The 12857-nt window shown below is 39.3% G+C and overlaps 1 protein-coding gene across 1 annotated transcript in view; it reads right to left on the bottom strand.

Annotated features, from left to right (window-relative positions):
- Positions 1 to 12857, bottom strand: part of LOC137031571 (von Willebrand factor A domain-containing protein 7-like) — a 28069-nt gene that overhangs the window by 9858 nt on the left and 5354 nt on the right. The window contains exons 5-12 of the mRNA XM_067402604.1: positions 12328 to 12421; positions 8036 to 8164; positions 7071 to 7257; positions 4087 to 4256; positions 2831 to 2943; positions 1980 to 2096; positions 1702 to 1875; positions 1433 to 1565 (exon numbers count right to left, since the gene is read on the bottom strand). Coding sequence (XP_067258705.1) covers positions 1433 to 1565; positions 1702 to 1875; positions 1980 to 2096; positions 2831 to 2943; positions 4087 to 4256; positions 7071 to 7257; positions 8036 to 8164; positions 12328 to 12421 — 1117 coding nt within the window. The remainder of the gene's footprint in view (positions 1 to 1432; positions 1566 to 1701; positions 1876 to 1979; positions 2097 to 2830; positions 2944 to 4086; positions 4257 to 7070; positions 7258 to 8035; positions 8165 to 12327; positions 12422 to 12857) is intronic.

Raw genomic sequence — 12857 nt, 5'->3', positions numbered from 1 at the left:
CTCATAGAAAACTATGTGTTCCAATTTTAAAGACATGTCGCGCCGCTGAGCTTCGCGTCCGGTGTGAGAGCCCCTTAAGTTGATTGTTACATTTGTATTTAAATGAATTCAGTTTAAACAATTATTTTTTTGTATTTTTACTTTTCATTTTATATAAAATGACACTGTATTTCTACACTGTCTAATTTCTACATTTAAATTTCAATGATGACATTCTCATTCAAATACTCTCTAACCGAGCGCTGATTGGTTCTTTCTACGCTGTGGCATCAGCCAATCAGAAGTAATTCCATATCCATGCAACCATATATATCGTACCCTAGCCTGCGATCGACAAGCTGCGCAACGTGAAGCGCTGTTATACCTCCTCCTCCCCAGCGCCACCTGTAGAGATCTGCTACGGGGGTTCTACCATTCTTGCAGCAGCCTTTTCCTTGTTGTTTTATTTGACTAAGCTGAAGAATTTGTATTTGCTCAGCAGCAACAGCAGCAGCAGTAACTGCAGCAGCAGCAGCGTAGCAGATCTCGTACGCCAAAATCAAGCCATGTATACTTCATACCCCATGCCAATAAATGCTGGTTGAATTTAATTTAAAGAGTTGTCATGATTGAACTAAAATTAATTTCCATTTTGATTCAATTTTAGATCAATTTTGTATCATGAAAATGGTTTGTACATAAAAAAATGTTTTATGTTAGTTACATTTTTATTTTAGTTAACAAAAATGCTTTTATTTAGTTTTCAGTAATTCCAAACTATTGAAAATGGGCAAATTCCAACACTCTTGAAGGGCATTTCGAGAAGGGGACGCCATTTGTAGGGCCATTCCAAATGAAAGTAAACAACTGAATCCCTTCATAAAAGGCCCTTCCAAAAGTCTGTTAACGTAGGGAAAATGCGATGGTCACTTCAAGGAAGTAATTTAATCGTTTATGGTCATGTGACCCAGGGTGGCAAGTCACAAGTCCTTACAATTCATTTTAAATCTAGATATGGCAGAAGAGTTGGAGTTAACGTACAAACAGTATAATTCAAGTTGTTTTGTTTTGTTGAGATACATTACACACATTTTCATCATGCATTTCATGAGGATTAATAGAGTTTCATAGGTAAGAAATGTGTTTAATGCTTTGTGTTTAACTTATAAAGTTAAGAGAATATTGGGAACACACACACACACATATAAAACATTTTTAAAACTTCATTAACGTACATTTATTTGTATCATATTTACAGCAATAATAAGATGTTCCTGTTGTCACTTCCTAACGTTGTTGTGGTAACATTCCTTGTGAAGCTAATGAGAAAATTACATGGTCTTTCATTGCTACCTTTGTTAAGTGCATTCCAAACGGCTTCATTATGCTCACATCTGGTTGGGATTTGCCCAATATGTGGTTCACATTCTACTAAAAGTGCCTCTGAGTTTACCTGTCGGGCTGCGTAGGTTGAATGTGAGGCTACTTCCTGTGATGTAGATGGTAGAGTTGGACACAGACTCATCCAGTAGGAAGGAGAAACTCTCCACACGTCCTGGATCTCTGGAGCGCTGAAGAATTGTCACCTGACGGAAGAAGACAGAGTGTGGAAATATTTGCAAGGAAAAAAACTTTGGCTTTACTCATTTATGTCAGCCGGTAAAACAGTTTTGTTTGGGAGATATTTAAAATTTCAAAATGACTATAAGACGCTGATCATACCAGGGCTGAAGTAGAGGTATCAACAATGATGTCAGTGGCTTGAGAGATGCTGGACTTGGAGACTTCAATGGCTTGACCACCAGAGGCCAAGGCCATGTCATAATACACCTGAAAGTCTGGCCGTGCATTCAATGCCCTTCTCTTCCTCCTTGATGTTGTCATGAAGAAAGACACCTGAAAAGAGAGGGTGAGAGATGGAAATAAATGGGGAACTAATGGAGGGCTGGTGAAAACGTTGATGGCAAAGAGAGAAAGTGGAACAACAATGGACAGTTTACCGTAGACTTGGTGCTGCGGATGAGGGCGGTGATGATGTTCTCCAGGTATATATCCTTAGGTGGAGCGTCGGTAAATACATATATATATGAGGAGGAGGGAGCACCTGTCAGAGCCAACTGTGGGAGAGACAGAAGTTTAGAAAGGAGAAGAACCATGAAGAGTGGTCAATAAAAACAGAATCCCTTTTAGTGTTTTTTTTGTTGTTGTTGTTTTTTTGGGTTTTTTTTTTACCAAACAAATAATGAATAGTAATACAGTCAGTTTGGTTGTGGATGAAGGTTCACATATTCTCAATAATATTCTTTACAGTATTTATTATTTATTTATCTAATATATAGTTCTGACTGCAGACTATTGTGGTTGCTATTCAGATATGACGATTAAGCTGACTGGTTAAAAGACCACATGACCCAGGTGGAAAAAACAAAGTACACTTACATAATGTACTTAAAGTGCTCCATTTTTGCACACTAATTTTGTACTTAAAATACTAAATATTAAGATCATTTTAAGAACATCTAAGTGTACTCAACTGTGCTATTTTGAGACACGATGAATATGAACTAAAATGTTTCATACACTACTAGTGTATGAAAGATGGGTTCAAGTGTACTACAAGTGGTAATTAAATAATTGTTTTAAGTACAGAGATAGTATGCTAAAAACACATTTTAGTTCATATTCATGGCGTCTCAAAATAGCACAGTTGAGTACACTTAGATGTTCTTAAGATGATCTTAAGAAGTACTAAATAATATTCAGTATATTAAGAACAAAATTAGTGTGCAAACATAGAGCATGTTAGGCACATTATGGAAGTGTACTTCTTTTTCACCTGGGGACACAGTACCTGAAGTCCTGACAGGCACATTTCTGGTATGTCATCTCCTCCAGCAGCTTTGAGCTTGGAGATCTCTAACTTCATTACATCAGGGTCTGTGGTTCTTATTAGTGGTCCAAAATCTGCAAATTCATATCAATTGTATCTGAAAAAAATTTATCACTTTTGCAATAATAAGAGTAAAAAAGTACATAATTGCTCTTTTCCAAGTCCTAGTGAGCTGCCTACAGAGGAAACATTTTAAGGCACTTTATAGGCACATTATCAACATGAAGTGCTTTTCCAAAAGTACCTAATTAAGGGTACATTAATTAATTCTAAAACAGAATATTACAATAACAAAAATTCTCTCAATTACAATAAACTCAGCGGGGAAAAACCCCAAGATGACGAACAAATGTTGCTATTAAAGGGTTAGTTCACACAAAAATTTAAATTCTGTCATTAATTACTTACCCTCATGCCGTTCCACACCCGTAAGACCTTCGTTCATCTTCAGAACACAAATTAAGATATTTTAGTTGAAATCCGATGGCTCCGTGAGGCCTTCATAGGAGCAATGCACTTTCTCTCTCAAGATCCATAAAGGTACTAAAAACATATTTAAATCGGTTCATGTGAGTACAGTTGTTCAATATTAAAATTATAAAGCAACGAGAATATTTTTGGTGCACCAAAAAAACAAAATAATGACTTATTTTGTGATTCATGATTCGGATCGCGTGTCAAACTGCCAACGGCTGAAATCATGTGACTTTGGCGCTCCGAACAGCAGATTCGATACACTGATTCTTCTGTGCTCCGATGCTTCCTGAAGCAGTGTTTTGAAATCGGCCATTACTAAATAAGTCGTTATTTTGTTTTTTTTGGCGCACCAAAAATATTCTCGTCGCTTTATAATATTAATATTGAACCACTGTACTCACATGAACCGATTTAAATATGTTTTTAGTTCCTTTATGGATCTTGAGAGAGGAAATGACACTGCTCACTATGGAGGCCTCATGGAGCCATCAGATTTCAACTAAAATATCTTAATTTGTGTTCTGTAGATGAACGAAGGTCTTACGGGTGTGGAACGGTATAAGGGTAAGTAATTAATGACAGAATTTTCATTTTTGGATGAACTAACCCTTTAAATAAACCTATTTTTAATTGAATTCAATAATGAAAAGTATCAATAAAAACAGTGTAATTAAAAAGTATTATTTTTACCAAATATTTCATGTATTTCATAGCCTAATGGAAATCCTTTTTGCACTCACCTGGGTCATTAAATGGCACCAGAATATATTCAGATGGTTCATCTTGAGTTCCTTTCTTACTGTCAATGATGTTGAAGGCGACTCTCTTGGCTTCTGCAATGTCGTCTGCCATACTGCCTGTGGTGTCAATCACAAAAGCCAGTACTGCAGATCGTGCGATACCCATCAGCCTGAAGGAGGACAAAAATAGTTAATCTGGTTAATGGATTTTAAATGTGAACATTAATGCATTCCCATTACATTTATAGTATATACATTATTTAAACTTATAAATTAAGAATGCTACATACACTACTGTTCAAAAGTTTGGAATTGGTCTTATCCAAAATTATGCTCACATCAAAAACAGCACTATTTTGGAATAGTATTAAATTGCAAAATAACTGTTCCCTTTCGATAACACACTTGTACTGCGTTGTATGCCTTTAGGCTAGACGCAATGGGGAAACTCCTTTTCTCCAAATTTCTGAATCCTTTTTTAATCATGCAGTGAAACTGCATGACCATTCATTCATGTAGTTTTAATAAAACGAACCAATGACGGCACAGCAATAAACCGCAAGCCTATGGTGAGAGGGCCCACCAGAGGAGTGGATGCTCCACCCCCATAAGGTTCACCAGAGGTCGACCTCTTCGTCTCCGAAGACAATTGTCATTGCCCAATCTATTTTTCAAAGAACAAGGATGAGCTGGCCCAGCATCCTACTTTATGCCTTCCCCCCGGTCGCTTTGATCGTCAAGCGAGTCAGGGAGGGCGGGCACAAGGTCCTCCGAGTGGCCCCACTTTGGAGGAATCAGCATTTGCTCTCGGAGATGTCCCAGCTGCTCTCAGCAGCGCCATGGCCGATCCCACTGAGACGGGATCTCCTCTCTCAGGTGAACGGAACAATCTGGCACCCCCAGCCCGAACTGTGGGCTCTGCATTTATGGCCTCTCGATAGGAGCCTGTAGATCTCCACTAAAATGTCCAAAATACCATTTCTCAAGCTAGAGCCCTGTTTGCGGGACACATCTCTGCCCTTAAATGGTCAGTCTTCTCCGCCTGGTGCACAGCCCATGGTGAAGACCCTTCTACGTGTGACATAGTCCTTCAAGAGTTATTGGATAAGGGCCACACGCCCTCCACTCTTAAGTTCTATGTTGCAGCCTCTCACCCTCCTATAGCCGAACAGTCAGTGGGCAAAAACAACTAGGCGGCTGAACCTGCCTCGCCACTTCACTGTCCCTATCTGGGACCTGTCCATGGTTCTAAGAGGCCTTAAAGGTCCACTTTAATCCACTGACATCCATCCCTTATCACTCAAAACTGCTCTGCTATTAGCGTTAGCATCGGTCAAATGAGTGGGAGACTTACAGGCATTCTCTGTGAGCCACTCTTGTCTTGAGTTCGGGCCCAATGACTCCAAAGTCATCCTGAAACCAAGACATGGTTATGTTCCTAAGGTTCTCTCCACTCCGGTCAGAGCTCAGGTAGTTACTCTCTCTGCACTTCCTCCTTCTCAAGATGAGCAGGAGCTGAACTTGCTCTTCCTAGTCAGAGCCCTAAGAACCTACATTGACTGTTCCGCCTCATTCAGACAGTCAGAACATCTCTTTGTACGCTTCGGAGGCTGCACCAAAGGGCACCCGGTCACGGAGCCAAGGCTATCCAGATGGATAGACTACAATGTACTACCCCACTTATATAGCCAGAAGCCCATTTCGGTGGGCTCTGGTGGGCCCTCTCACCATAGGCTTGCGCAGCGCCATCATTGGTTTGTTTTATTACAACTACACGAACCAATGGCCGTGCAGTTTCACTGCGTGATTAAAAAAGGCTTCAGAAATAGGAGAAAAGGAGTTTCCCCATTGCGTCTAGCCTAAAGGCACACGGTGCAGTGTTCGTTCCGTATCTAAGGGTACCGAGGTTACGTTAGTAACTGAGTACATTTTATGTTAGAATATAATTTAAAATGTAATGTATTACTGCAATTGTAACAATGTATGCAGGTAATCCAAAGTAGACAGACGAATCAGGTTTCCAAAAACTCAAAAGGTAAATTCCATCTCAAAAAAGCAGGCAAACAGGCAGTGCAAACACATCTTAACATAAGAGACTGGACAAAGAGTGCAGGTTAAATCATAGAGAGACAAGATGATTAATGACGAACAGCTGAAACAACTGAACTAATGATGATGATAACCATAGAAACAAAAGTAGTGGCAGCGGGAAACTGAACAAAGGAGCACCGGAACGAATCAAAATATAAACTGAAAGTCCAAGCACAAACTGAAACATGACAATATGCCCCTCCTGAAAAGGCGCGTCCTCATGCCGTACACAAATAGTTTAAAAGATGAGGGAGGGCGGGGCTGGGGAGGAGGGCGTGGAGCAAAAGAAACTCCATGAGAGTCCAACTTTACCCTGGAATCCTGGGGGTCACCAGCTGGTGAGCAGGCGGCACTGGCAGATTAAGAAGCCACCAGGGTGGTGCCGACTGTGCAGATGACCAGGGTGGAGCTGGCAGTTTAGGGAACATTCTGCACAACTTCCCATTCTTTTCTCCTCTTATTGCTAGTAAAGCAGTAAAGACTTACATCGCTTCTCTTATGGCTCATCGACTGAAAATTACAACCAAAAGCTGCACAATGTGGCATCGTATATTACATTCCGAGTTGTGTTGTGTTAAATATATCAATAAGACAGTGTTAGTAGCTCAGTGAGTGCAACCATTTGACGTCACCCACATAGAACGCAAACAAAATGGCGCCGCCTTATTGTCCAAATCAGCCCAAATATGTCATGGATTTTTTTAAATAACATAAATCTTTCATGGGTTTTCTACTACATATTTCAGCAAGAGACATCATTTACGTTATATTGAGCCATACAAGTCTTAACACCAGGGGTTCCCTTTAAGAAAACATGACATTTTGCTCACAGCTTTGCAAGTAATAAAATCTCTTAAATGTATAAAGTTTGTCTAAGGAATGTATCCCCATACCGAAGGTAGTTCTTGTTTCCTATAGCTCCACGGATGTCCTCCAGCAGCTCCAAGGTGGCTTCAGATGCCAGGTTCACGGCTTTATTGTGTAGATCAGCATTATAGGAATGGCGTTCATCTTTACTGATCCCACCTCGAGGATTCTGGGTACTGCTGAGATCAGTCTCTCCACCATGGCTACATTTACCTTTCACACACGGTTAAAAGATAAATAATGAAATTGTAACAATTAACAATATTTTTAAACTTAGTTATCTCCCACTTTTCCACATCTAATCACTATTAAATAATTTTCTTAAATGGGAAAATGCAGCTGATATCTTATTTTTTACCTGTCAAATGCTTTTTGAAGTATCTGTTATTTTTTTATTTATTTATTTTTTTAAATTTCATAAAAAGTTATAAATGCTTTGGTTAATACAGCCTCTGCTTATAATGCTAAGTTAAGTTGAGAACTACTAAATGTTTTAGCTCTGCTTTTATTGCTTTTGATTAAGTTTTGTTATAAATAGTATATTTATATTAAATTAAAAAAAAACTTAATCAAAAGCAAATAAATGAATTTTGTGTTGTCACAGTTAGGGTTCCCTTTGGTAAAGTTGGACCTTGCTTAAAACCATTTCTCACCACATGAACACAATATATCAAATTGATTTTGTTGCATTGTGTAATACTGGAAAGAATAAAATGTGCAAGACATGTTAAGAAATTAGTTGAGCCACAACCGTACCACTAACATCCTAGTTACAACAACATGTTTCAGTTGTTTACACATGACAACTTAAAACCACTCCTTCTAGGAAGCTGACTCCAACATTTGTTTTAAGCTAGCTTAAAAAACAAACTAACTAACCAAAAAAAAACAGTGGAAGTAGTAACTGAAACATTTCAAGTTCATCTTACATTTTTTACAGTATGTATGCTCATGCATGTCTTCTGGTATAGACTTATGTATGTCTCCTCACCTTTAGGTTTGTTAGGGGAGAACAATCCCATGTATCCTGAAGTGAGGAACTTCCCATTCAGAATGGCAGGCAGCAGCTGATTTGGACAGGTACCACTGGCACAGTCACTGCATGTTGGCATTGCAACGTCTGCACATTAACAAATACACATGCATTCCATCTACAGCAGTATAACACATATAAATCACAAACATGCACTCAATTTACTTACTTGCTGTTTAGAAACAGTCAACATTCAAACCCCATTTCCAGAAAAGTTGGGACATTTTGTAAAATGCAATAAAATCAGAAATCTATGATTTGTTAATTCTCTTCAACCTTTATTTATTTGACAAAAGTACAAAGAAACTATTTATGATATTTTCACTGACCAACTTAATTGTATTTTGTAAATATAAACAAATTTTGATTTTGATTTTGATGGCTACAACTCACTCCAAAATAGTTGGGACAGAAGCATAATAAAAGTGAAAAGTTTATAGAATAAACTGCTATATTTTGTATCTGCTGACCACCAGGGCGGTGCTTCGTAGTGGATGTTCTCTTTGCGGTTGCCGCAGATCGAGTGTTGTATACCAAAAAAGTCACCTTATGACACCTGTGTGTGACGTCACTGATGTTATAACACGGCGTGTCACACGACAGACTTCCTCATTTCTCTTCTCGCAACGGTAATAAATAATTTACATATATTACATACATACACTTTTTTCCTTTTGTAGGGGCCAGTTTTTATAAGTACCTCATTAAAATCTATTTGAATTTGCGTATCTGTTGTTTAAGTACCTTTTTAACCAGTTGCAAAGTTTTTTGGTGGGGAAAAAGTATCACATTCTGGCTACAGACAAAACGAGCCAAGAACTGAGTTTGTTTATTGCTTTTTTACGGATTAGTAAAAGAAGTCTTAACATTGATCATTTCGGTAGCATAACAAAAGCATTTTTTCAAATTAGGAATATATCCATTACATTAAAAAAAGCATTCAAAGAACACCGAAGCGGTCCATGACTTCAGTCTAATGTGAGTTATGCACTTTCGCAAAAACTCCCGATATACTGCAAAATGAATCTTTTTCTTGCATCTTTCCTGCATTTTCTTGTTTGTGATGATAAAAGAAAATTTGCGTGAGTTCAGATTCAGAATTCAGTCAGCGAGCGCTTGCAACCCTCATTAGTCACCGGCATTTGTGTGGTGACTAATCACAACGCCTCTGATTGGACACTGCATTCCTAAACTCATCAAAATGTGTGTGATTGGTTGTAATGCTCAACACTGCAAACTACACGCGTAAAAGAAAATGACTAAAAATATTATGTAACAAGAACAAACCTACTGTAAATGTAATGCCACAATTTTTCATATTTATAGGTAACATTTCATTCCCCCCCAAATCCCCCCAGTAATTCACACCCTGGCTGTATGATGACCATCAACTACTGTATGCCCATCAAGCTTAGTCTTGGATTACCTCCGTGAGGCACTCACTAATCCTTGTATGGACTGTTCTATAATGTCAGTGGCCCAGAGACAAGATAGGCTAGTGAGCCTTACTGGTGAAGAGGATGACACAGTGGCTAGACCTTTGCACAAAGAGAAGAAAACTGCTAAACGACACTCAAAAGAGGAGACTGAGAGACCTCATAAGTGCAGCAAGTAGAAAGTCTGTCATCTGACATGGAACAGATAAAAAGTCTCTTGCTATCACTGAATAAGAACCCTGTTAGCGTTCTTGCAGAAAATACTGAGCCTGTTGACAGGTTTTATGAGGATTATGATATAATCTCTACAGCAGCATCAAATACTACATTCCCGAACAGTCCAGTAGGTGTCCATCAAGACACTGAGTCTAGTGAACAGTTTGTACCAACCATTGAGCCACAGTCAGCTTACTGCATCTCTGGATTTTAGTGGTAGCTCACAGACATCACAAGATACTACAGAAAGCCATGCAGTTCCACTGCAGAGCACTCTAAGAATAGCTCTTGCGAAATTGAATGTAGACACTCCGCCTGCTCAAGCAACAGTTTCCAGTGCCCTCTTTAGGACGACAACGACAAAAGATGTATTTTTTCCGGTTTGTAAAGACTTTGTTGCTGAATATTTATCAGCCTTATGTTCAGATTCACAGAATGCGAGTGAACCCAGCAGTACGCACATTGACAAATATGGAGGAGGCAGAGAAAAGCGGGCTGGCTAACATGCCTGCGGTAGAACCATGCATGGCAGCGCTGGTAGTTTCTCCAGATGAGGCACTACGTCCAAACCCATGTTGCCCCAGTGCTGAATATAGAGGCACAGATGACCTCATTGTCAAGGCTCAAAACAAAGCAACACGGGTGGGCCAGCTTTCTAATTCACTGAGTCACTTGCTACTGGTGATTCAAACCTCTTTATCAGGCAGGGGAGAAGAGAAGACTCAGGAGGATCTCTTGAGTACAGCATTTCAGACAATGGGCTATACGGCCCAAGATTTATGGTAGGCACATTGTTGCATGGCCGCTACCAAGTATGGCTTGCTCCTTGTTACAGGCCATGTGTTCGGACCAGCAGTGAAAGATGCCCTGGACCGTCGTGCCTTATTGGCTGAAACACGGCAACAGGAGAGCGTGCATAGAACCTTTCAATTTCGAACCCCAGTGCCCACTGCTAGCTACCCAGGCTTCTCTCGGTTTCCCCACCCTAGAGAAATCAGGCAATCTCACCACCCCAACACTACATTTATTAACCGTAAATACTGAGCACAGCTGCCATGCCAGCCCCCCAGTGACGGTAGGCATGGTACCCACCTCAACGTCAGCCTTTTGACAACGGGGCGAGAATAAACAGACGCTGACTCTCGTTTCGGTCAGTGACAGGATCTTTGATAGCCCAACATCTGGCCTATTGGCAGACATGCATCAAGGACCTGTGGGTCGTACGCACAATGACGGAAGGTTACAGGCTGCAATTTCGTCACCGGCCCTCTCTCAGCTCTTAGCCCAAATTCACCATTGTTCGAGACCCGGTTCATACCTCAATACTTTCTCAAGAGATTTGTCCCCTCCTAAAGAAAGGACCAATAGAGAGGGTGAACCATCATGCTCCAGACAAAAGATTTCATTCAACGTATTTTATAATACCAAAGAAAGTAGGAGGCCAGCAGCCACTTTTGGACCTCCTGCAGCTAAACAAGCTTTTTCAGATTCTTCCATTCCACATGCTGCATACTGTGGATGTTCTGCAAAGCATTAACAGAGGGGATTGGTTCACCTCAGTGGACTTAAGGGATGCCTACTTTCACATCCCAATAGCATGGGGCCCCATGCAATTGCGTGCTTTGCGTGCTGGGTAAACATGCTACTGCATGATTAAGCTTGTTTCTGTGGGAAAAAAGTATGTTGAGTTTGTAGTCCCAAAGATGAAAGTGACCATCCAGACTTTCAGAAGCGACAAGTGCAAAAGCAAACGTCTGTCATGGTATATGGGTGCATCAGTGCAAACGGCATGGGTGACTCGCATATGTGTGAAGATACAATTGACGTGGAGGCATATATTGGGATTGTACAGAGACATATACTGCCATCAGGATGATATCTTTCATGAAAAGTCCATGGTTATTAGATCAAGACAATGTCAGGTCTCTTTCTGCATGTGATACAAAAGCATGATTTTGTAGACACATGTAGATGTGACTGACTGGCCATCAGATTTGACTCCTATTGAAAATGTATGGCCCATCATGAAAAAAGGAATCAGACAGTGATGACCACAGTGTTGAGCAGCTTACGCTTTGTATCAAGCAAGATTGGGCTTCACCAATTAGTATCCTCAATTCCCAGATGATTAAAAAGTGTAATTAAAAGGAAAGGTGATGTGACACAGTCTTAAACGTGCCTCTGTCACAACTTTTTTGGAGTGTGTTGCAGCCATCAAAATTAAAATTTGTTTATATTTACAAAATACAATTAATTTGGCCAGTGAAAACATTGGAAATCTTTTCTTTGTACTATTGTCAATTAAATAAAGGTTAAAGAGAATAACAAATCACAGCATTTCACAAAACGTCCCAACTTTTTTGTAAATGGGGTTTGTAAATGAATCTCATACAATATGATGTGTACTCTCCGGTGTAACCTGTTATCAGCTGCACCAAGTCACCTGTTCACTTATCTCCAATTTTAATTTGAAACATTGATTATTAAGAGCTATTTACACATGAACATTGGACATGTCAACACTAAAAGAATTGTGTAATCATATTTATTTTCCACAAATGAGTCCCTCTCATAAATCACATCCACTGGTTTATCTACCTGCAATGTTCTCAATGTTGAGATCCGGTCTGATGAGGTTGGCATATGTACTTTTGTTCCCTAATTCAACCCAGTTACTGTGGCTGTAAAAATCCTGAAATAAATAAATAAATAAATAAAATTAATGCATAAAATAATATCATTGATATTAAAGCTTACATTATATGTACTCTTACAATAAAGAAATGGTTTTGTTTATGGTTGTTTATGAAAATTACTTTTTTTACGCACACGTATGTGTTTTAAGTCCTTACTGTATTTTTAATTGAAGTACAGTAAATGTGTTGACAAATATTCTCAACTGAATGTTTTACATAATATTAATATTCAAATTTTGTTTTTTGTATTTGCTTAAAGGAACACTCCACTTTTTTTGAAAATAGGCTCATTTTCCAACTCCCCTAGAGTTAAACAGTTGAGTTTTACAGTTTTCAAATCCATTCAGCCGATCTCCGGCTGTGGCGGTACCACTTTTAGCATAGCTTAGCATACTTCATTGAGTCTGATTAGACCGTTAGCATCTCGCACAA

The sequence above is a fragment of the Chanodichthys erythropterus genome, chromosome 12 (genome assembly GCF_024489055.1).
Source record: "Chanodichthys erythropterus isolate Z2021 chromosome 12, ASM2448905v1, whole genome shotgun sequence".
NCBI lineage: Eukaryota > Metazoa > Chordata > Actinopteri > Cypriniformes > Xenocyprididae > Chanodichthys > Chanodichthys erythropterus.
The sequence above is the reverse complement of the archived record's forward strand: the minus strand, read 5'-3'. Positions and strand labels throughout refer to the sequence as shown.